Raw genomic sequence first — 25,250 nt, 5'->3', positions numbered from 1 at the left:
CCGGGGAAAGTACATAACTCGGCCACTGATCTCCGTGTTATCTTCTTCCCATTGAACAGGCTTCCACCTGTGCGCCTCTGTGAACTCGCAGATATCGATGAGCAGCGGCAGGTCGCAGTTCAATGTCGCTGTCACGTTCGATCGGCGGAAGATCACATCTTGCAACTGCACCTGCTCCTCGAAGGCCTACTGGTGCGCCCACGTGGTCGCAGTCTGCCTCCACAGGATACACATGGTAAGATTAAATGGACAACTAGATGTACTTCCTTCGATTAAGTGCGATCTGCGTGTCTAGTACACTCGCATAGTGAAGCGTATAATTTGCTAATCGCTTAATCGAGTCACATCGGTAGACATTTCGATAGGGATTGGCTTGAGAATGATGCGCGCGAGGGGATCGGTCGATTCTAATTGGCATGCTCGCGGAGCAGGCTAAAAGTGACACGACGTTGTTTGTATTCAGCCGACGCAGGTGTGCCTGAGAGCTCCGGTTAGCGAATCCTTGTCACGTCTGCACCGGGAACAACTGCAGAAGTTCGCGCAATATCTCATTAGCGAGCTGCCCCAGCAGATTCTGCCCACTGCTCAGCGCCTCCTGGACGAGCTGCTGTCGGTGCAGCCGAGCACCATCAACAACTATTGCGGCGCCCCTGATCCAACAGCCGGGGCCTCGGCCCACGACCAGACCTCCTGGTACCTCGTCGAGAAAACTCTCCACGATAACATCCAGAAGATCCTCATCAAGTTCTGCATCCCTGCGCCCATAGTCTTCAGGTGACTCTTCTTTAGGTTCACGCTTGTAACGTTCACCTGTAACGTTCCTTCTTTAGGGGACGGAAACTCGGAGGACCAGGGGAGAAGGATCCTTCTCCCAAGACAGAGTTGGGCATTGGCTGAATAAAGAATTATTTAAATAACGGATCAAGTTATTTAACGAATGAAGTTAATATTTTATTTGTCGAGCGTTTCAACTTCGGCGGCGAATAAATTCTCCAACCTTAATTTTAAAAAAGTTTTTTCGACGAATAAAGTTAACTCTAATAACGAATAATATTTTTTCATCTTTATTCGTTATTCGAGATTTATTTAAATCAAAATTTTGCCCACCACTGTCCCAAGATGTATCGCCATATCTGCTTCTAATCTATGGTTCCTACAAGCTTGATACCCATCAATCGCAATTATATTCAGTGGGGCTGTTTTAATTGCAGCGACGTAAATTATCTGTGCACCACTGCGCCGCCAGCAGCCGCCGAGTGGTCCTCGTTGCTGCGCCCGTTGCGCGGCCGCGAGCCAGAGGGCATGTGGAATCTGTTGTCGATCGTGCGGGAGATGTTCAAGAGGAACGATCGTAACGCCATACCCCTGCTGGAGATCATCACCGAGGAGTGCATGGCCTGCGAGCAGATCCTGGTCTGGTGGTTCAACACCAAGGTGGCGTTGCTCAAGGTCACCGGGTACGGGGGCAAGCACAACGTGAACAGCAGCGTGCACGCCTCGCAGCACGCCTGCTCCTCCCTCTGCGACGAGATCGTCGTGCTCTGGAGACTTGCCACTCTAAACCCCGGCCTGTCGCCGGCCGAGCGCGAGATGCTTCGCAACCAGTTCACCGCTTGGCACATGAAGATCATAGATAAGGTAAGTGGTACATGGTCGTCGGGAGTGGCACGGCTGCTTCGCCGATATCTCGCGGACGACATCTGCTTCCTGGATTTGTACGACTTGATTTTTATGTTCTGCTTGAAGGTGACGAAGAGCAGGAGCAGCTCGGTGACGCACAACTCGCACCACAGGAACAACAGCGGCTGGCACAAGGAATCATTGCAGAACGACCTGACCGTGTTCACTGGCTTCAAATCTGCCCTCGAGGCGTGCTATTTAGATTGGGAGGAGTACACCTTGCCAGGTATCACGTACACCGCCGGAAGCAATCCGATGTATCATTGCCCGTTCACCTGTTTCCGGCGCGTCGGGGATACTAGGACCGAGGTGAACCAGGTCAGTGTCTCAGCTGGCCCTTGGCAACTAGTAATACTGACAAAATGATAGCTTCGTGATTGGCAAGTCAGGTGTTCAGCGAGAGCCTCAAAGTCTTTCAAGTGCTGGAGCGTTTCAGAGACCTAGAAGACTGTCAGTGTCTTTAAGATCCTTGGAGTTCTCAGAATGCTCAGTGTTCTTAAGGATGTATCGGACCTATCTTCAAAATGCTATCAGGTTCATGAAATTTTGTCAGATTATTCTTTTTAATCTTCCTCGTGTGCTCCAAAAATTTTAAACGAATTCACTAAACGATTGCTGAATATAACTAATTTTCACTGATTTTACACGTACTCTTATGGAAAGAGATGATTTTGACAGATAAAATAGCTGAAAAAAGGTTGAAGAAAAGGTACCAATGTTTTCAATTTATTTCTGCATGTAGTATAGGGATAGATGAAAATATCTGCCGAGTTTCAATTGTTTTTACTGCACTGTTATAAAGGAATAAATTATAATTTTAGAAAATTGTGAATTCAGGGCATTTTCACTGCCAAAAGTTTAGCAAATAATGCTTGAAAAAGCATTTGAAAAGTGAAAAGTAACTTTCTAGAAGTAACGATAAGACTTCAACTGTCGTTCGAGTTCCTTACATCTAGATTTGCTATGCGTAAAACGTAGATATTCACGTATTTCAAATTTCATATACTTTTGTCTAATATTGTACGTCCGATGCATCCTTAAGGCCCTCGGAGCTCTCAGAGTTAAGGTCCCCAAATCTCTCAAGGCAAACTCTCGAAGTTCCCCCCTGAAAATGCTAAAAAATCTCTAAGCCCTCTACATTCTCGTGGCCGTTGCACGCGCAGGTGAACTCGAGCTCAGCCGTGCTGAATTGTCAGCCGCCGGTGTCCCACCACCACGGGAGACGACCGTTGAGTCTGGGCCTGGTGGAGTTCAGTTACATGGACCGAAGACGATTAAACGCTCGAGAATTCCCCGGCCTCTGCTCGCGAAGCGATGGCGGGGACGGGAACCGAAGCAGCGTCAGTTCCGAAGGCTTCTGCGAGAACGAGACCGACATACCGGACATCTCCGAGCCCCAAGTGGTTCTCGTTGGACGAAGTTGCGACGCGCTAAATAACTGCGGGGACACGGATTCGCAGGTTCGTAATTGGGAATCGAGCAACTAGTTTCTCCATCCTATGCCCTATTGGTTGAAAGTAGTCTCCACTCCCGAGTCGATCCCTCCTTAGACCTAGAATCATTCTTCGTAGCAGAGTCCCGGTTACGAGAAAAGGAAACGATGCGTGTTTCAGGAGGGTGGCGGCAGCGAATCATCGTCCAACAGCAACGTCAGCCTGAAGAACGCTCAAGACTCGGACAAGCACCGCTCAAACACCTCGTCCGACATGCACAGTGATAGTAGTGATAGTAGTAACAATAAAGCTGGCTTAGACGTAAAGTGTGGCAGGACGAACCTCGACTACCGGGAGAAGTCTCGCGCGGTGCTGCTGAAGGAGAGCAGCTCCAAGAGCGAGCAGGAGTCCGACCAAGAGAAGGACCCGTCCAGGAGGCCCTCCAAAGACGAGAGCTCCTCGTTCAGCAGCGACAGCCCGTCCGGGGACGAATACCACATCTATTATTACGACTCGAAGGCTGTGGCCAACGTGAACGGCACCGGGAAGGACAAGAACGACTCCGACGGTAACTCCACCCCGAACGTGAGCACGGTGCTGGGCAACCTGACGAGGACAGAGGATCTGTGGGACGTGCTGTTCGCCAGGGCGGAAGGGCTCTACGCCCACGGCCACACGAGGGAGGCATGCATCCTGGGCGTGAAACTCGGCGAGGAGCTGCTGGCCAACCCACCGAATCTCATGGACGATCCCCGGGTGCAGGGGAAGGGGAAAAAGAGGAAGGTAGATTCATTCGGGAAGGCATTGGTCCCTTTTCTTCCAACAGTAAGGCCCAGTTCCAAGTGGCCGAAGCCTTGTACGCGCGTAACGAACACACCGACGATGTTTCAGCAACACGTAACCCCGCCATCCCACAAGCTCACGTGCCTCGCGTCGGCCACGTTGGCCAAGTGTTGCTTCCTCTGCACTGTCCTCGCGGAGAACCCCGAGTGTCACAATCTGGCGTTCAGAGTGGGCTTGTTTGGCCTGGAAATGGCCAGGCCGCCCGCCAACACCAAGTCGTTCGAGGTACAGGACACTTTCCCGCGCAGGGTGGAACAGTTGAAGTTTCTGACTTACATCGATCAGAGATGAGCAAAAAATTCTTTTAAGGGTTCTCCCTACCTTGACGGACGAAAAATGATGCGAACTGTGGGAAGTTTTTAAAACACAACCATTAAATATATTTACTTCCAGCTTTGTGGCTTCATTTGTCAATCTTTAGAGAATATGAGAAAAAAATGTATGTTAAAATTAGTGGTTATATCCGGAGTTATAGTGCTTCAAACAGAGCGCCTTAGAAAAATCATATGCGCATTGTTAGCATAAAATCAGCCGTTGTGTTATCTGAAATAGAAAAGTTAAAAAATAGTGTAATCTGTATGAGTGTAGCTATCGCCCGAACTAGATTAAATGAGAAGTACTGAAAATTAAAAAAAAAATGGCAGCGTCCAAACCAGACATCGATTTCTGCAAAAAAATCGCTGGTTTTTTAAGTCGCAAAAGTCTAATTTTGCAAAAAACCGACTTAGTTTTTGTACCAATGAGAATGGGACATCTACTGAATATATATGCCAAGTTTCAAGTAAATCGAGTGATTGGTTTTTGAGATATCATGCTAACCAATTCAAAAAACATCGTTTTGAGAAAAATGCGTTTAAAGATTTAGGTACCGGTTTTTTTAATTAATTACTTTTTTAAATGTTGCCCAGATATGTATACATATAGGCATAAAGTGTTCAATTAATATAATTTGAGGGTTTCTCTTTAAAAAAAACCCAAATATCGCGCTTCTTTTCAAGCCATCAAAGTAGGGAAACCTTTTAAATAAAACTTTCAAATAACGACTGAAAGTTAAAAAAACGATTGCCGAATGAAGAAATTCGCTCGCGCGAACAGTCCTTGGTTTAATAATGTTGACGTAAGTCGAGATAGTGTCAGTTGTCTCACCCAATGCCCGCTTTCTCGCCCCATCCAGTTGCCCCGTGGAATGAAGAGACTCTGTTCCTTCCCCCAGGTGAAACTGGCGCACCAAGAGAGCGAGCTGGTCGGCCTGCTGAAGAAGATCCCGCTGGGCCCGGCCGAGTTAGCCATAGTGCGAGAGAGAGCCGAGCAATTGAGGGACGGTGTTCTATGTTCAAGGGGCTACGCGCTGCTCCCGATCATGCTGGCCAGTTTCATATTCGATGCCCTTAACGCGCCGAGTACGCACTTTTTCCTGATAAATTCTCCTATCTCGCCCTTACGCGCCCCTCGAGGGACGGTCGACACCCCGGGGATAAATAGTTGCATGACTTAGTTGTCGGGGGGTAAAGGATGAATTCTTTCAGACAAGGAAGAGTTATAGTTTGAATAGTTGAGGCAGAAAGTAAAAGATTGTGGAATGATTCGCAGGACTAAAACACGTGCCCACAGGCGTTGAGGAGAACCTCGGGTTCGAGGCGGCTGTCGCTGCTCTGGGGTTGAAAGCCAACGTCAGCGAAGCGGACCACCCCCTTCTGTGCGAGGGGACAAGGCGGCAGAGGTACGCCCGTCAACTTTCCGCTGCTTGTTTCCCCGTAGTAGTCCCTCTTTAATCGCGTAACGTCGTTTCAGAGGGGATCTGGCCATCACTTTGCTCGTCCACTACAAGAACGAGCCGACGAAGGTGGCGAGAATAATGGACAAGCTGCTGGACCGGGACGTTCATCAGCTGATCGAATCCCCGATTCTTCCCACTTATTACACCTCGAGTCCTCGCACCAAGAGTAAGGTCAGTATCGCAGCTTGTAGATGTTAATACGATTGCTGAATATATAAGGCAAGTAACTGGAGGAATAGCGACCTGTCCTGTTCCAGAGGGTGAGGTATTTTCACGACGAAGAGTGCTCCTCCCGCCTGGCTGGAGCGGACACGCGGAGCACCGATAGCATTGTCGGCGCCAGCAGTAGACCACACCGTAGCGCCAGCGCGGAACTGGAAACTGGTATGAATGCACTTACGGTGCAACCGCAGATCGTTCAACAACCTGTGCCTACTAGAACTAAGGAAACAAGGTCTGCTCCCTTTCTTAGCAACGGATCCTTTTACTGGGTAACTGTAACCATTGTTCGCTCTACTTCTCCGTTTGCTTTACAGATATAAGAGTAGGAGAGGGTATCCATCTATCCCTAATCAACCATCCGAAGGAGGAGCGCATTTCATGTGCGAACTGGCCAAGACAGTGTTAACGAAAGCTGGTGGAAACAGCTCCACGTCGTTGTTCACGCAGGCCTCCACCAGCCAGAACCACCACGGGCCCCACAGAGCTCTTCACATGTGCGCCTTTCAGCTCGGTCTGTACGCTCTAGGATTGCATAATTGCGTGACGCCGAACTGGCTGAGCCGCACGTATTCCAGCCACGTGTCTTGGATCACCGGACAGGCGATGGAGATCGGTGCGCCGGCGATCTGGTTCCTCATAGAGACCTGGGAGGGGCACCTCACGCCACCGGAAGCGGTCAGCATAGCCGACAAATCGTCCAGAGGTAGCGATTCTAACATGGTCAGGGCGGCTGCGGAGCTCGCTTTGTCGTGTCTGCCGCATGCTCACGCGCTGAATCCTAACGAGGTTCAGAGAGCACTCTTGCAGGTAATGAATATATCTTCCTATGGATTAGAAGTGGGACCTCTGAACCTAAAAGTGATTTCATTGCAGTGCAAGGAACAGAGCGATCTCATGTTGGAAAAAGCTTGCATCACAGTGGAGAACACTGCGAAAGGCGGAGGCGTTTATCCAGAAGTACTGTTCCAAGTGGCCAAGTATTGGTATGAATTATACCTCAGGGTAAGTGGATCAAAATGGAGCGCTAAGTAATCTCATTGCTCTTGTGTCTAACTACATGTGTCGTGGTCTTGAATGCGTAGCATACTCCCGGCGAAGAACAGCAGGATGACATGCCGCACGATCCCCAGCAGTTGGATCTGAACGGAGTGCTCCTAGTGGAGCCTGGACCCCCAGTGGATCTGTCGAATGGACAAATGATGCCTGGGCCGGCTCAAGCTGTTGTGGTTGTGGGCCCAGACCTGACACAGACCACTACTCAGCCGCCACCTCAGCCGTATCCCGCGCACCCGACTATAACCACATTGGCACCATTGGGTAACTGCATCCTTTCTCCATGTTCCTGGTTCTCGGCGAACGCTGTGTGATCGGTAACGGTACTTTTAATCGCCCTGTCTGGTTGCAGGGGTTGGCATGACGTACGCAGTGGCCCCCTACAGTTTCGTGCATCCCCACCATTCCATCCCCACGTTCGGTGGACCGATGCCTTCGCATAGGGTAACTCTACCGCCAGCACCACCGCACGTGCAAATATATCATGCGGCATTCCCACCGCATCAGGGCCATCCCCAGCATCCACAGCACCCGCAACACCCGCAGCATCCCCAACACCCCCAGCATCCCCAGCACCCCCAGCATCCGCACCATCCCTCACAGCCCACGCAACCCCCATCGCTGCCGCAATACTACACACCGCAACCGCCACCATCGCCAGGAACTCGTCATTTGTTCGCCATGCAACAGCCTATGCCCGTTAACGTAGGTATTTTCGTTAGATCCGGCCTAGCCTGTCGAGCGACGGTGCTCAAAACGCGACTGTATTCGTTCCAGGTGCAAGCGGGAGTGGCGGGGCCCATTCCTGGACAGAGCAACATGCCTGGATCCGCGCTGGTCCAGCCGCAACCTATAATGTCCACTGTAAGGACACAGCCTCAGGTATTAAGAGATCTTGGATATGAACTTTTAGTACCCTGTACGGCGAAGCATCCAAAGGTCTCGATAGGGTACGGGTTTTATTATAGTATGCGATGCTCTGTTGGTACAGCAGGTTCGCAGGCAAACCCAGCCCTTCAGCCAGAAGCAACCCCGAGCTCTGATCGCCGCGTATCGCGTAGGCATGCTGGCGTTGGAGACACTAGCGCGGCGGGTCCACGACGACAGACCACAGGCGAAATACGCTCGGAACCCACCCTACGGGGAAGACGTGAAATGGTTGCTGAGAATCTCGAAACGCCTCGGTACACAGTATCTCCATCAGCTCTGTATCTGCACAGTGAACAGCATCGTCAGCCCCTTCATTCTTCACGATGTCGCGCTGGAGGCTGCGCACTATCTAGCCAGAAACAATCCCGCTCTCGTGCTTCAGCACTTGAGATCCGCTCTTCTGGTACCCCTCGTCCACAAGTGCCAACAAATGTCAGTAGTGTCCTTCGAACTCTGTTCAACGAAACAGCCGACACCATCGCGAACCCCATTGACCGTCTGTATTTCCAATATGTTGGCCACAGGTACATTCAATGCATGCATCAGAGGCTGTATCATTTAGCGGTGGCGGACTACGAGGACTTCGTGAACGTCGTGCTTGCAGCCAGGTCAGCGTTTCACATCACTCCAGAGGGGCACGTTCAATTCAAAGAGTGGCTGCAGTCTATTAGAAAGTACGGCTGATGATTCAATAGTATTTAGAGTGCTCCCGATACCGCGCTATGTTACTTCTATCCTCCATTTTTGTCGATGCTTATACCTATGCTTACTAGTCGCTCGCGGATCCGCGAACACCCCGCGCATCCTGCGCAACGGGCGCAGCCGTTGACTGGCGAATTCTGTTCGCAGATCTAAATCCTGCGACAAGGATCTGTGGGCGGAAATCAACGCGGCGCTGCAACAGAATGGCAAATGACACATAGTGGAGCCAGGCGTGACGAGGTTCGCCGCCCTCCCTCACCCACCCCCGCCGCCTCCACCACCACCACCTCTTCCACCGACGACGACGACGACCATCGTGACAACCAGGCGACGGCAATGCACGCAGCGCCGTAGACAGTCACGGGCTGGCTACCCTCGGCGACTGTCCGGAACCAAAAGATCTCCATAGCGCGCACTGTTGGCGCACTAGCGATACCACGCCGTCGGCGGTGCCGATCTCGAGCGACCGTCGGCCCGTCGGAGCTAGGGACGGCCGTTGATCGCTCGCCCTTTCTTCTAGGGAAGATCGACGCCGCTGGACACGGGGGACATTAATTCTTCTGACCTTAGTTAATGTGTCTGAGATAGTATGACTGCTTGCGATTATGCGAATGATGCGTGTATGGTCAGAGCAAGAGGAGCGTCAGGTTTTACAGTTCAACACGTGCACCACACATGCATACATCACAGATAGACACACACATACACTTGATCGTTACACACCGACCGTTCCCGGGAAAACCGTGGAAGCGTTAGAGCGAAAGATACAATTCGTTGCCGCACGTCGATCGCTGAAGGCGCCATTCCTTTTTATCAATTGAGAGCGAACGGGAAGGAGACGTGGCAGAGGAGAGGAATAAAAAAGAAATAGGACACAGGGAAGCGTTGTATTATATCCGAAGGATCGATTAAATCAAAATTCAGGTCTCGCCGGAGCCTCCCACGCGCGTGCATCACCCGTCACCGGTCGGACGCCGCGGCGAGAGTCGCTTGGCGTTCGAGCAACGCGGTGATCGTTTTCTCTTTAGTTAAGACACTTGAACGTCTATTGACCGCGGTTAGATAGGAAATTTTTATTTCTCATTCATAGATAGGATGAATTGTCTTGCGTCTTATTTTATTTTTGTATAACGAGTATAAGGAAATTTTAAAATGTCGATAACGTCTATTTATATAACGACGAGATACATGGCCAGATCCAATACGATACGCGACAATTACTTAAATATCATCGACGGAGAAAGAGTCTCCTTTTCCTTTTCGTACGAAGGTAAACCTACTTTACCCCCGAACGGCGACCGGACACCCTAATCCAACAGCCACAGCTTTCTTCCCCTCTCCCGTTTCATTTACTTCTGTTATCGATTACACCTTCTTTACTCCGAGTACTCCCCCTTTCTTTCTTTCTCTCTTTTCTTTTAAGTATACCGTAGGCGTATGTTACGCTATACACGTTCGCAACATATTCTCGCCCCTTTTTCTTTTGTTGTCAGTAACGACAATCCGTAAACGAAATGATCTCTGTAATTTTTAAATTAAAGTAATTTGAAATACAAATAAAGCAAAATTAATAGCCGAACGCTGATACCTTCGAACATTCAGCCACCTGCCCATGTAGCGACAACCGTCTGTGTAGAAACACACGGAGCAATATTCTTTGTTTGCGACGCGCGGATCGAACCGATTCTATTCAATTCTGTTATCCGTTATTTTCGCAACGTATTCAGTTCCTTTTCTCCTTGAAACAGACATCGTTTTTAATTGTTCTTCGACCCATTGATCAAAGGTATTTGAACGTGATCTGTGATAGCGCCTCTGTATTTTTATCTACCCGCAAATTATTGTTATGTTCCCAAGATTTTCACACCCCTCCCCGTACCTTTCTTTCGAACAACGCCAGACGAATGGGCGTACCGTGTCTGTAGATAGTAAGAAAAGGAACGCGACAAGCGTGGGCTCGAAATGCTCGTCAAACGCGAATAGCAAAGTCAGGCGCAGAGACACTAAATGGCACTGCCACTAATTAGCGATATAAAAGCGATGGTGTCTATGGAAAGAGCAATATTAATAAACCCTAAATGGGTCCCGTACTCTTGCTGACCTGCGAAGTTAAGGCTCGAAAAATTCTAGGGGTTGCTACCCTTCGAGCATCCTTCCATAGAAAATCGGTAAATTTCTTTAATTACAGAGTTGGTCGCTTTAGAATTGCCAGACGACTACAGAAGAGTAAAATAGCCTCCAGGAGGGGTGGAGGTTCGACAGATTGCAAATAAAAAAAGAAAAACATTTTCGACGACTCGGCAGTAATCTGTGTCACTGATAAGAGTGGAAGATTAAGCTACTTTTACTAAACGGAGCTGCTTGTTCATTACCGATAAAGTCGCTTAATTAAATGACGAGCCTTAACTCCAATTCCCATCCAGTGTGAAGCACGCCAGGCAGCGACATTGTACAAAATGACTCGCGTCGTGTTTGTAGATTATGAAAGTTACCTAAGACAACGCGTATTGCTCATAACTCCTTCATATACGGGGTGGTTCTAAGCTCGCAACGATATCCACGATCGATATATAAGAAGCTTTTTCGAAATTCTTACGCCGAGTGATAATTGGATGTAGTTTGGAATAATTTGCAAAAGAAAGAGAAGGAAACGGACGGGGGTGGGTGGCGAGGTTCGAGTGTACAATTTCGTTTCACAGCCGCCCCGTATGTACATATATAAATACGACTACGACTATACAGTGATCTAGCTCGTAAAAATGATCCATAAGCGCCCGGTAGTAATTGCTCTAGATTCACTTCTGCGTGTTGTGCATATAATCGATAACGTTTACCCGTTTAGGCGGCTCAGCCAGCCTACCCACTTAGCGTTTAGAGAGGACACTAGAGATTAGCGATCGAATTTTTTCACTTAGGCAGCGCGTGAGGCGACGGGATAGAATGCGGGGGGTGGAAGTGCTCGCCGCTTCGCCGGACGGGTCGATTTGTAAATGTTTTAACGGAGAAGCTAAGCCCTAGAACCGACCGTAGAACCAGCTAGATTTCCTTTGCCCGATACGCGCGTTCTTTCGTGTTCCCCTCGACGATCACAGCGAACGTTCACGCGGCGCGTTCAGGCTCGGCCGAGCGCGAGAACATGCTCGCGTTTCTACTCGGGACACACGTGAAAAGTACTTACTCGCGCCTCACTTTACTCAGCGTTCATGTTCAGCAAGTGTTCTACGACTCTCCACTCCATTAGAGTTCCGAGAATTCAAGTGTCGCTCTAGAAGCTAGACAGTCTTCGGGAGACTTTAAACCACCGATTAGCAAGATTGTAGATCGATTCTTAGGTAAACGAATCCCCTTTACCCTTCCCCCTTCGACATACATTTCGAAACTGAGAGAAGAAATTGAGAGCAGTTCTAACGACTCCTAGAGCATTTCCTGAACATACGTGTACTCTCATTCTGTATCTGTCAGTTTTAGACGAAACGCGGGGCGAGTAAATAAAGAAAATATATCGGGAGGCGATGAAATATCTATTTTTACACTTGATCGAGAGAAGAAACTGACGAAAATTTCGAAGATTAAAAAAAAAATGGAGTAACGGAGGAGCGTTACCCTCTCAGTCTAAAGTTATTTGGTCCTTTGGTATGAATTAGAAAAATCCCCCCCACCTCGATCCTAACGGTCTGTGGAGCACCAAGTGCGCTCTAGGGTGCGTGCGTTTATACATTTAGAGGTTAAAATGAGAAATGCAAGTGGAGGAACCGTTGTAGAGCTCGGGTGTCTGTAAATATCGTTCTTTTCGCGGGCGTGTTACACGTTGAACGAGTCCTTTCTCTTCTGTCGCGAAGTGATCGCTGATCAGACGTCGATAAAATAGATGGACGTTTCGGCATTGGGGATCTGTGTCGATCGTAGACCTTGGTCTAGTTTCATTGGGAACTGCAACAGCTTCGTAGAAACGCGAGGTCCCGGGACGAGGGCCCACACTGCAGACCTTAGAAAGAAAACGGCAACAGAGACGTGGGAGCCGTAGGTTCTCGGCACTACGACGGTGACCGCCGATTAAACGAGCAATTAGAAGATTGTACATACATTAACGATCGCAATAACCAAGACGGCGAGTCTCCGCGAGCAGAAATGCCGCCAGCCCCCCCCCCCTCATTTCCTTAGACGTCCAGACGACGAATAAGCTGTATAAAAATACCACCGTCGTTCCCACGGATCTTTGCTTCGATTCGATCCGGCACCGTTCACGGGACACTGTATATTTGAGAGCGAAGGGCACGCCTGGGACTCTCGATTGATGTTTAGCGAGACGCGCGTAGCGGAGTTACGCGACTCTGTGTTCAAGCGAAAGTGAAATCTGCAGAAGGCGTCGCGATTCTTTAGAGGTACAAGATAGATCGTTCTCGCGACAGGTTCGTGGCGAGCGCAATTTTCGGCGGCAGGCGTGGTGGATGAAAAAGCTGTTTAGGGGGACCGAGTGTGTTTGCGAATGGGACTCCACTGTGGCAATATTTTGTCGCGTGGATGGGTTTTCGATCGCCTGGGAAGTTGCGTTTCGAGGATGGTATTGTGTAATTACTGCGCCGAATCTGTCGGGAGTGAAACTTTATTCTTCGCTGTTGATCGGATCTCGTAATGATCACGTAGCCTTAATATTCTATTTGTGAAGGACGGAAACACTCTCCGCTGACCTGCATTCACGGAACAAGCTGTACTGTACATTACGGGAGGGCGCATATCGCGTACGCGTCGATTTTAAAAGTCGCCGAGGCGTAGCAAGATGCGTATACAGCGCGAGGTTTAATCAGGATTTGCCGTGAACGTTATTTACCTATACCGCGGCGGGTGAAGCGATTTTTTGACTTGGACAGGCATAAAGAGAATTCTATGAAACAAGCCACTTGGTTCGCTGTATTTGAGTAACGTAGATATGGATATATTATAATGTCTATTAAATAAATTTCAATTTCTAATTGCGTCCTACGTCTGTTATCTTTCTATTGTATCGATCCACTGAAATACAATTTTTCATTTCACATGGCGCTTTTGGTTACTATCACGTCTTATGGTTTTAAATATAGAACAGCCGGCAAGTTTCTCGAAGTACATATCGAAGAAAAATGTATCGTAATTTTAGTTAAAGTGGTTCTTTTGCAATAATCTTTGTTTGTAGGATGAGTAGGATATATATAATAACTTCAAACATCGTAGCAGTCGTGGCCGAGTGGTTAAGGCGTCTGACTAGAAATCAGATTCCCTCTGGGAGCGTAGGTTCGAGTCCTACCGACTGCGAAAAGATGATATTTTTTTTTTTTCCCAGAGGATTTAATTCTACAGAATCTTTTATTTAATTATATTGATATCTATATGATTATAATGAGAATGATTGCATATTAAAATCTAATTGCAAAGGTGCATACATTAATTTTAGGAAATCTATAGTTTATTGAGAAATATGCGTATTTAATAACCACGTCGCGTTTCTTGTGGCTGTGTCAAAGAACTGATAATAACTATTTATTTATAAAGACAATACTCACGATTATTGTATAGGAGGGCAGCTAATAGTATATATTTTAAGATCAAATAGCAACTTCAGTTTAAGGGGGTAGACACGTCACGTGACCTGGCCGATTCGGCAGGTCGGTAATACAGCATTTTTTTCTGCACAGAAATGGTAATACCGATAGATCGACGATTACCCGGTGAACGCGAGAGGGAGCTGTTTGCTATTTCTGTATTCTATTCTGAATAAGGAAAGAAATTCTCAGCTGTTCCGTTATACATATAAAAATTTAAACGGAAAGTCGGCTGGTACTGTAAACGTAGAAAATTCATTGTACATTTTAATTACTTGAAATGTGCTTATGCTACAATATTCTACGTTAGTAGTAAGGAATTCTAAGTGAAAAGGGAATATAGATGAGGGAATGTCCCCAGAAAATGAAATTTGTTAGGTTAGACATTTTTTTACTAGCAAAGCACCGAAACAGAACATGAAATACACTTATTACACGTCCTCTGCAGAAAGCAGTTATCAACAAACATTATATATACAAAATTGTATTGAATGTTGAATTGGGCTAGTGAAAATGCGCAGACTGGATGCGCGTGATTATTATGTGGTCGGCTCCTCGAAGTGACAGAAAATATAACCTAAATATATGCTATATGACAACAAATGTTTAGTGGCTATTTCAGTTTCAAAGGCATCGCCTTAAAGTTGCAAATAAGAGGCGCAGGCCTTTCAAGAGGCGTTCGAAAATTCTGCGTCTCTTCGTTAAACAGTCACTGTCTCGAAACATCTGCGCCACTTCTCGCTCTTTAATTTGCTCTCCGGAGACATTACTTTGTGCCATCTCTTTCGACGGCATGTTCTCCTGTTACAAAGCCCAATTTTGTGCATTCTGAAAATTTTCGCCAGATTTTGGCCAATATATTAGGAGAACATGAAGTGGAAAGAGGTATACTAAATTTCAGCTTCGAAGGCACCCTCGATTCTCTCTCCGAAGACGTTACTTAGTGCCACCTCTTTCGACATCATGTTATCCTGTTACGAAGCCTGATTCTAGAGATATCTGAAAATTTTCGCCAGATTTTGGCCCAGGTATCAGGAGAACATGAAGCGAAAAGAGGTATTCTGAATTTCAGCTTCGAAGGCATCCTCGATTCTCTCTCCGAAGACGTTACTTAGTGCCACCTCTTTCGACATCATGTTCTCCTAGTACATAGCCCAATTTTGTGCATTCTGAAAATTTTTGCCAGATTTTGGCCCAGGTATCAGGAGAACATGAAGCGAAAAGAGGTATTCTGAATTTCAGCTTCGAAGGCATCCTCGATTCTCTCTCCGAAGACGTTACTTAGTGCCACCTCTTTCGACATCATGTTCTCCTAGTACATAGCCCAATTTTGTGCATTCTGAAAATTTTTGCCAGATTTTGGCCCAGGTATCAGGAGAACATGAAGCGAAAAGAGGTATTCTGAATTTCAGAACAGTCACTGTCTCGAAATCTGCTCATATAAGGACGAAAAACGTATTCCCGTGACTGCATTCCCAAATACGAGTTCCGCCATTTTTACGATAACACAGAGCAAGTCACGTGACAAATTTAGTTCAGTTAGCGGATACGAGATGGAGAATATTTTACCCCGAAATTTCCTACACTATCGAAACCGGCTAGAGTAACACATTACCAACCGCTGTTGTAAACTCTTGCGATGGTTAGGCAGGTACGACAGGATACGGAGTTACCGACTTAACACCTCAAAAAGGTCAGGTTTTATTGCACCCTCTGCGTTTAAGGGGGTAGACACGGGTAATGCAGCGCGCTGTATACCGACACAATCTGGCCCGAAACATGGGTTCGGGATTTTTCGTTTTTCGTCCTTATATGAGCAGATTTGGGGCTGGGCGAGGTCTCATTCGAAAGAGGAAGGTTCAATGCGGAGCGCTCTGCTCATGGTTCAACGAGATTGTGTTGATATGTAATAATATCAGTGTCCAAAGTAAAGCAAAAGTCGACAAAATATACCCGCAGAATCCAAGCATTTTTAGGTCACTAAAAGAGTTTTGTGACTCAAACGGTGAGCAGAGCGCTCCGCATTGAATCTTCTTCTTTCGAATGAGACCTCTCCCAGACCAAAATCTGCTCATATAAGAACGAAAAACGAAAACTCGTGACTACATTCCCAAATCAGAGTTCCGCCATATTGGCGATAATACATAGCAAGTCACGTGACAAATTTAGTTGAGGTAGTAGATACGAGATAGCGCCTACTCGGGAGGACTGCCAACGTGGATTCATAGCAAAACTGAAGCGATAGCTGGATATACGAGCCACAATGGACTTCCGGTTTGATCGTTAACGAGTACACACGCGAAGTTTAGTGGTGAAATAACCAAAGTACAAATGTAATAAATAAATACAAAAATATCTACCAAATACCATAACTAGAATAGAGAAATTAAAAGTAAGGCCTTAACAACAGAACCTTCAATATCCTGACGTAAGGTAGGGAAGATTAGATAGTTACATAGGAAATAACCTACAAACTACACAACACATTCTACATCACAAACACGACATGGAAGAAATGGAAATAGAAGACAAAACAAAAAACAAAAATAAAAATACTTCTGACCTCAAAGATAGTCAAAACAAAGTAACAATGAACAACAACAATTATCAGATTTCAAACAACCAACACATGTTGGATATTATAGGAATAAACCCATCCTCATCCTCCAATAATAACAACCTAAATGTGGACAATAGCTTAAAGAGGACAATACATGGAGAGTCTAAAGCAGGAACTAGTGATAACACAAATATAAGTCAAATAAATAAAAAAAAAAAGCAAAACATTTTCCACGAAATGCAGGAAAAGAATAGATATGGAGACAATATCTCCGGACCGTATATAATTCAAATGACATCAAAGGATGAGTCCCAAAACCTGGGTAACTTACATCCTCTACAGTTGGGAAAAAAGATTGCCCCTCTTGCAACTCAACTCCAGAAAATAAATAAGCTAGGAAAAGATAAAATACAACTAACGTTCAACAACCATATTTATGCTAACGAGTTTATAGAAAAATCCAAAAACAAGCTAACGGAATGGTACACATACATTCCGGATTATAAAATCTATAGACGAATTATTGTGTATGACATTCCAAAAGAAATGGATTTAGAAGAAATCCAACAGGGAATAGAGGAGCACGACTATAATCCAGAAATAGTCGAAATTGAAAGGCTAATGCGTTACGATAACAAATCAGATAAGCTAATACCAACAAATGCTATCAAATTATTAATCAAAGGAGATCTCCTTCCTCAAAGCATCACTATTTGGTATGTGAAATGCAAAACAGCTCCAATAAAAAAAAACGTTAAAAAATGCTATAACTGCCTACGATACGGACACACATCTGCACAATGTAGAGGACAAAAAAGATGTCCAACATGTTCAAAAGCAGAACATTTAGAAACTAATGAATGCAAAACAGTAAGGAAATGCGCAAACTGCAAAGGGGAGCACGGTACCTTTGATATTAACTGCCCTTCACTCCAATACCAAAAAATACTAGCCACTACAATGAGTTATTTTAATGTGGACCATAAAAAGGCAAAAGATATAATAAGGAAAAACAATATTATAAGCGAAAATCAAATTATTAACATATATTACAAAGACATAAATAAAATAGCTATATTTGACTGGAAGGAAAAGCAATTTCTAAACCCCCAAACTCTAGAAGAAATTGAACTAAAAAAGCCCAAAACAATAGAAAACACAAACGTGAAGGAAATAAAAAAATACGTATCAAAAGAAGACATAAGAACTCACTTGGACATAAATAGGAACATAGAAAATTTAAGTCTAATCAAACTAAATACACAAAATCCAATAAGAATTAATACAATCGAAGATAAAGGGAGAACAACCAAAATAGACGAGGCTTCCATAAAAACCTTTTACTCGAACAATACTTTTCCATACTCCAGGGTAAGTAAGAAAACAAATAAAACACTTATATTAAAAAATTCACCGATAATTCCAAGGCTTAAGGAATTAACAAAATACAACACCACAAATGAAACTAAAAAGATCGCATACGATCAAAAATCTAGATCCAAAACATTAGCAGACTCAGCAATCACAATCAATCCAAAAACTCTGGAACAGGAATAAAGAACAATAGTAATACAATTATAATGAAAATCCTTCAATGGAATTGCAGAGGAATTAGAAATAAAATTTTGGATCTAAGAAACATAGCACAAGATTATGACATAATAGCACTACAAGAAACCTGGTTAGATGACGGGAACTATATAAACATGGGAAATTTTAACATCGAAAGAAATGACAGACAAGCTATTCACCACGGAGGAGGAACCTTAATAGCAATAAACAAAGCCATATTATATGACAAAATTAATGAAGACTTCTCAATGTTCAACCAATTCGAAATTCAAACAATAAAAATCAAAACTAACACAAATAATGACCTATATATAACCAACCTTTACAAACCTCCTCAAGCAAAAACAACAGGCAAAATATGGTTTGAACTATTAAACAAATTAGGGAATATATCTAGCTACAAAAATCATATCATATGTGGAGACTTCAACGCTAATCATAAATTATGGGGAAGCAGAACTGAAAACTCGACCGGGAAGAATCTAATGTACGCAGTTAATAAACAAGACTTTTCAATAGTTCCAAAAAGAGACTCTACGATGATACCAAAAATAAACTGTAGTCCAACTGCACCAGACTTACAAATAATTTCATTAGATTTAATCAACAATATTGAAATTAACATCATAACAGACCCAATGAACAGTGACCACCATCCAATATCAATTGAAACAAATTCTCAACCACAAATATTTACAAGTGATAGACCAAAGTTATCAACAACAAAAGTCGACTGGACTAAAACAATAGAAGACTTAGAGAGAATAACATTCAACAATAAAATACTAAAAACTAACTATCTAGAGGAATACAAAAATCTAACAAATATTGTACAAGACACACTCGTTAAATATGGTGCAAAACAACTGAATACCCAACAACAAAACCAAAACAACATAAAAAACAACCATACGACAACTATAAGGAGGAACAAAAATAATAGACCAGCTCTCATATGGTGGAACGATGAATGCCAAGAAGCAACAAATAAAAGGAAAATAGCATATCTAGATTATAAAAACCTACCATCCAACGAAAACTTAATCAAATGGAAAGAAGAAATTAGCAATACACGAAGAATAATAAAGAAAGAAAAATCAAATAGTTTTAAAGAAACAGTAAATAAACTTAACCCAAACACAAATATAAAAGATATATGGAACACTATTAAATCATTCAGTAATAGCAAAATATGGAATACACCGAATAGCAGCACATCGGAAGATCAAATAAGATCAGCAAAGATATATGCAGAAAAATTTGCCCCTCCATCAACAGCAAACTACATTCACATCAACAATAAAAAAGAAGAACTACCATCAGTTTGGAAACAGAAGGTCTCAATAGAAGAAATAAAAACAATAATTAAAAACTTAAAACCTCTCACATCACCAGGAGCGGACAATATCACAAATGAAATACTACAAAAACTACCAATCAACATAATAACCAGGCTTATGGAAATTATATCGCAGATCATCGAGCAAGGAGAGATCCCAGCAGACTGGAAAGTTTATAACACCACACTAATACCTAAACAAAAAAAAGACAGTTACAGACCAATATCGCTAGCCTCAAACATATTAAAACTAACTGAAAAAATAATAAAAAATAGACTTGAACATTACATTGAAAATGACCTTTTGCTGCCAAATATACAATTTGGATTTAGGAAAAATAAATCATGCCAAGACAGTCTCAATCTACTTACCACAGACATATACCTAACCTACCTCAAAAGGGAATCATTGGGAGCCTTATTTATTGATGTGGAAGGCGCTTTCGATAATGTAAATCCAACAATATTAATAAACGAATTAAACAAACTGAAAATCCCAGCCAACATAATCAGATTTATACAAAATACAATATCAGAAAGAACAATCCATTTCTACTTAAAAGGAACACACATAGACACCAGAACATGCAGGAAAGGTCTCCCTCAGGGATCTATCTTAAGTCCATTACTATTCAACATTTACCTACATAATATACTAAATCATACAGGAAATAACTGTTTCACCCTTCAATTTGCAGACGATATTGTAATTTATTGTAGAAATACTGAGAAACTTAAAATAAAAAGAGACTTAACAGAATCAATAGAGACTTTAAACAAATGGCTAAATTCAATAAATTTAAACATATCGGCTGAAAAAACAAAATTAGTAGTATTCTCCAGGAAGAAAGAACCTCAAGATTTCGATATCAACATTGAAGGAAAAATTGTCAAACCATCCAATGAAGCAAAATTCCTAGGACTAATGTTGGACAAGAAATTAAACTGGTCACCGCACATCAAATACCTTAAAGAAAAATTGATTAAGGCAACAACAATTCTAAAATGGCTATCGGGAGTACATTGGGGATCACACCCGGAAACTTTACTATTAATTTATAAAGCAACCATTAGAACAATGATTGAGTGGGGCCTTCCACAGTACATAAATGGATCAAGAACTAACCTGAAAGGAATCAACACTCTAACTCAAACTGCATTAAAGAAGTGCTTAGGACTAATGCCATCAACTCCAAATGCAATAGTATGGCATATAGCAAAAGAAATGAACATATACCAAAGGGCGGAAATATTAACAAACAACTATTTAGCTAAATGTCACTCGCATACATCACATAAATTAAAAACAAAATTACATTATATAGACAAATTATTAAAAAAATCAACAACACAAAGATACAATTTCTTTCTGATAAAAAGATGGAATTGTATAAAGCCCACTCTAAAAAGTATACACCATACAAACCTACCTATAATATACGAATTTCCAATACAAACACACCTCAACAAGTTTGAAGTAAACACAGAAATAGGCGAAATCATAAAGCTAGCAGAAAACCCAAACGAAGCATTCACCAAAAAACTATCTGAACTCCCACCTCATGAATTAGAAATATTCACAGATGGATCTGGACACAAAAAAACAATAGGAGATAACAGCAATGAAGAAAATACAAAAGCAGGAGCAGCCTTTTACATCCCCCAATTAGATAAATATGAATTATTTAGCATAATGAAAGAACATTCTTCAGAAACTCTGGAAGCAATAGCAATAATAGAAGCGATTAAATTCTTCAAAACTAGCACTCATAGATCCTGCAAAATAATATCAGACGCCAAATATCTTATTACTAAATTAAATCAAACAAACCAGAATACACAAGAAAATCAATTCATAGCAGAAATAAAATTCCTAGCATACAGATGTCAGACCATACGTAAAGAAATTCTTTTCATATGGTGCCCAGGCCACCTAGGAGTAGAGAATAGTGAGAGAGTAGACCAATTGGCAAAATTAGGACGAGAGGTTGGAAAACATATATCAACAAAACTTACTATAAAAGAAGCAAAAAATATCTTCAAAGATACAGCCATAACAAACTGGAAAAACGATCTAGAGATAAAAGCACAAACAAACAATAACAGTTACTTTAAACTAATAGACGAAAACATTAAGCTAAATACACAATGGTTCACCAAATATAAACAAAAACCAAATAGAAAAGCGATATCAATAATTAACAGGATCAGAAGTAATCACCACAGAACAAATGCACATTTATATAAACTCTCCATAATTCCAGAACCAAAATGCAATTGTGGTTATGAAGAAGAAGACCTAAATCACTTGATATTCACATGTCCCCTAAATAAAGACGCCTCAGACAAATTCATCAATTTCATTCAAACAAAGGGAATACAAGCTCCATACGATATTAGGGCCTTAGCCTTTAGTAATGACATGGAAACACTAGCCAACATAACACAAGCTTTTGCAAGCATGAACACACAACTATAATAGAAATACAACTAACCAACAAAACAACGAACAAATAAATTTCAGACGACAAGCCAATACGAAGAATAAGGAAGGAAGAATCAAGAATAAAACACTGTGGTATCAGCGAAAGCTAAATCCACACAAACATTATCTATCTATCTACGAGCCACAATAAAAGCATGATGGAGTCAATGTATGCATTTTCAGACGATTGTAGGTTAGGTTATATTCATTTTAGGCATACATTGACATAGGAACTGCTGGGAATTGTATACATTTACTAAATTAACGCTTTTATCGTTACATATACATCACTTGAAATCGCTGTCGTATTTATGTCATAGTAATTCAGGCAGTTAGAACAACAACGGACTAACCTACCTTAAAAAAAAATTTCCTATTGTACATCGATGGCTTACAATTAGTGCACACATATTGTATGTCCACTTTTAGCGTTTTTGAGAAAAACAGGTTCAAACATTCAATGGTACTTTATAATTACATAAATACTTTTTGCATTATTGTAATATAGGTATCACTGAAAGTATGTAATTAGTAGTATAAGTTAGAATCTGCAAAATTATAATAATAACTCGACAATAATGCTTGGAAGTTGGACATGCTATTGTAACCAAGTACAGAGGAGGACATACTATACTGAATGATATTATATAAAAATGAATGAAAGGAATAATACTGGAAATAATCTCACTTCAATATTATATTTATTTTTAAAGTAACAGGAATAAAAAAGTAATTCGCGGTAGATATAGGAACACTTTAAATTTTTTTTATTTATTGTTACATTTTTCCAAGACTATTTTCATCCAGTAACGTCTCCGGAGGGCAAATCAAAGAGCGAGAAGTGGCGCAGATGTTTCGAGACAGTGACTGTTTAACGAAGAGACGCAGAATTTTGGAGCGCATTATTCCCTTTACTAATATATTTTCATACGTGACAAACTGTTGTAACGTTTCTCCCATGTTCAATAATAGACAAGTCAAGTTACTAAAAATATTTTTCAAGTTACTAATATATTATACATTTCCTATGTACTTTACTGATATGTTAGTAGAATTGTACAGCGTTGAGATGTATTTTACATGAAATAAAGGGGAATTGTCTTAAATTAGGAAGATAATTATATTCTTTATATGTTTTGCCTGAAATTAGTTGTATTTTCTATAATAGACAAATCTATTTGTTGTATTTTCTATAATAGACAAATCAGATTGCTAAAAATATTTTCTTCTTGTTACAGATTAACCTTGGGAACATTTCTCGGTAGACAGGATTGAGGAACTTTAAGTGAGACAAATGATGGAAAGCTGATAGTGATTTTATACATAAAATGAAGAGAAATTATATATTTTATACTTAATAATAATACAATATTAATCAGCATTCATTTCTACATACTTATATTAATTTATTGTAACACTGTAAAAGCCTTTTCTGCAAATAAAGTGGGAAAAACTTGAAAAGAACTGTATTATTATTTATAAATACCTTTTACATATTCCTATCCAAATTCCAAACCTTTGCAGCTTCGATTCGCAACTTTAAAGGTGACGCCTTTGAAACTGAAATTCAGAATACCTCTTTTCGCTTCATGCTCTCCTGATACCTGGGCCAAAATCTGGCAAAAATTTTCAGAATGCACAAAATTGGGCTTTGTAACAGGAGAACATGATGTCGAAAGAGGTGGCACTAAGTAACGTCTCCGGAGAGAGAATCGAGGATGCCTTCGAAGCAGAAATTCAGAATACCTCTTTTCGCTTCATGTTCTCCTGATACCTGGGCCAAAATCTGGCAAAAATTTTCAGAATGCACAAAATTGGGCTTTGTAACAGGAGAACATGATGTCGAAAGAGGTGGCACTAAGTAACGTCTCCGGAGAAAGAATCGAGGATGCCTTCGCAGCTGAAATTCAGAATACCTCTTTTCGCTTCATGTTCTCCTGATACCTGGGCCAAAATCTGGCAAAAATTTTCAGAATGCACAAAATTAGACTTTGTAACAGGAGAACATGCCGTCGAAAGAGGTGGCACTAAGTAACGTCTTCGGAGAGAGAATCGAGGATGCCTTCGAAGCTGAAATTCAGAATACCTCTTTTCGCTTTATGTTCTCCTGATACCTGGGCCAAAATCTGGCAAAAATTTTCAGAATGCACAAAATTGGGCTTTGTAACAGGAGAACATGATGTCGAAAGAGGTGGCACTAAGTAACGTCTTCGGAGAGAGAATCGAGGATGCCTTCGAAGCTGAAATTCAGAATACCTCTTTTCGCTTCATGTTCTCCTGATACCTGGGCGAAAATCTGGCAAAAATTTTCAGAATGCACAAAATTGGGCTTTGTAACAGGAGAACATGCCGTCGAAAGAGGTGGCACTAAGTAACGTCTTCGGAGAGAGAATCGAGGATGCCTTCGCAGCTGAAATTCAGAATACCTCTTTTCGCTTCATGTTCTCCTGATACCTGGGCCAAAATCTGGCAAAAATTTTCAGAATGCACAAAATTAGACTTTGTAACAGGAGAACATGCCGTCGAAAGAGGTGGCACTAAGTAACGTCTTCGGAGAGAGAATCGAGGATGCCTTCGAAGCTGAAATTCAGAATACCTCTTTTCGCTTCATGTTCTCCTGATACCTGGGCCAAAATCTGGCAAAAATTTTCAGAATGCACAAAATTGGGCTTTGTAACAGGAGAACATGATGTCGAAAGAGGTGGCACTAAGTAACGTCTTCGGAGAGAGAATCGAGGATGCCTTCGAAGCTGAAATTCAGAATACCTCTTTTCGCTTCATGTTCTCCTGATACCTGGGCCAAAATCTGGCAAAAATTTTCAGAATGCACAAAATTGGGCTTTGTAACAGGAGAACATGCCGTCGAAAGAGGTGGCACTAAGTAACGTCTTCGGAGAGAGAATCGAGGATGCCTTCGTAGCTGAAATTCAGAATACCTCTTTTCGCTTCATGTTCTCCTGATACCTGGGCCAAAATCTGGCAAAAATTTTCAGAATGCACAAAATTGGGCTTTGTAACAGGAGAACATGCCGTCGAAAGAGGTGGCACTAAGTAACGTCTTCGGAGAGAGAATCGAGG

The 25,250-nt window shown here is 42.7% G+C and overlaps 1 protein-coding gene and 1 non-coding gene across 2 annotated transcripts in view; both read left to right on the top strand.

Moving 5' to 3' along the window:
• Positions 1-13,673, top strand: part of Dora (zinc finger SWIM domain-containing dorado) — a 79,280-nt gene extending 65,607 nt beyond the window's left edge. Inside the window, exons 4-22 of the mRNA XM_076816178.1 lie at positions 60-235; positions 464-774; positions 1,212-1,638; positions 1,747-1,998; positions 2,844-3,140; positions 3,294-3,896; positions 4,005-4,181; positions 5,170-5,356; positions 5,547-5,676; positions 5,748-5,904; positions 5,991-6,187; positions 6,270-6,762; positions 6,829-6,957; positions 7,038-7,272; positions 7,361-7,713; positions 7,786-7,890; positions 8,003-8,370; positions 8,463-8,612; positions 8,788-13,673. Of these exons, the coding sequence (XP_076672293.1) occupies positions 60-235; positions 464-774; positions 1,212-1,638; positions 1,747-1,998; positions 2,844-3,140; positions 3,294-3,896; positions 4,005-4,181; positions 5,170-5,356; positions 5,547-5,676; positions 5,748-5,904; positions 5,991-6,187; positions 6,270-6,762; positions 6,829-6,957; positions 7,038-7,272; positions 7,361-7,713; positions 7,786-7,890; positions 8,003-8,370; positions 8,463-8,612; positions 8,788-8,854 (4,814 nt within the window). The 3' untranslated portion in view covers positions 8,855-13,673. The remainder of the gene's footprint in view (positions 1-59; positions 236-463; positions 775-1,211; positions 1,639-1,746; positions 1,999-2,843; positions 3,141-3,293; positions 3,897-4,004; positions 4,182-5,169; positions 5,357-5,546; positions 5,677-5,747; positions 5,905-5,990; positions 6,188-6,269; positions 6,763-6,828; positions 6,958-7,037; positions 7,273-7,360; positions 7,714-7,785; positions 7,891-8,002; positions 8,371-8,462; positions 8,613-8,787) is intronic.
• Positions 13,674-13,847: 174 nt separating this feature from the next.
• Positions 13,848-13,929, top strand: Trnas-aga (transfer RNA serine (anticodon AGA)). Its single transcript has one exon. It is a non-coding gene; the product is annotated as a tRNA-Ser (tRNA).
• The last annotated feature ends 11,321 nt before the right edge of the window (positions 13,930-25,250 follow it).

Source organism: Andrena cerasifolii, chromosome 7 (genome assembly GCF_050908995.1).
Source record: "Andrena cerasifolii isolate SP2316 chromosome 7, iyAndCera1_principal, whole genome shotgun sequence".
Lineage (NCBI taxonomy): Eukaryota > Metazoa > Arthropoda > Insecta > Hymenoptera > Andrenidae > Andrena > Andrena cerasifolii.
Note: the sequence above shows the minus strand (reverse complement) of the source record. Positions and strands in the feature narration are given on the sequence as shown.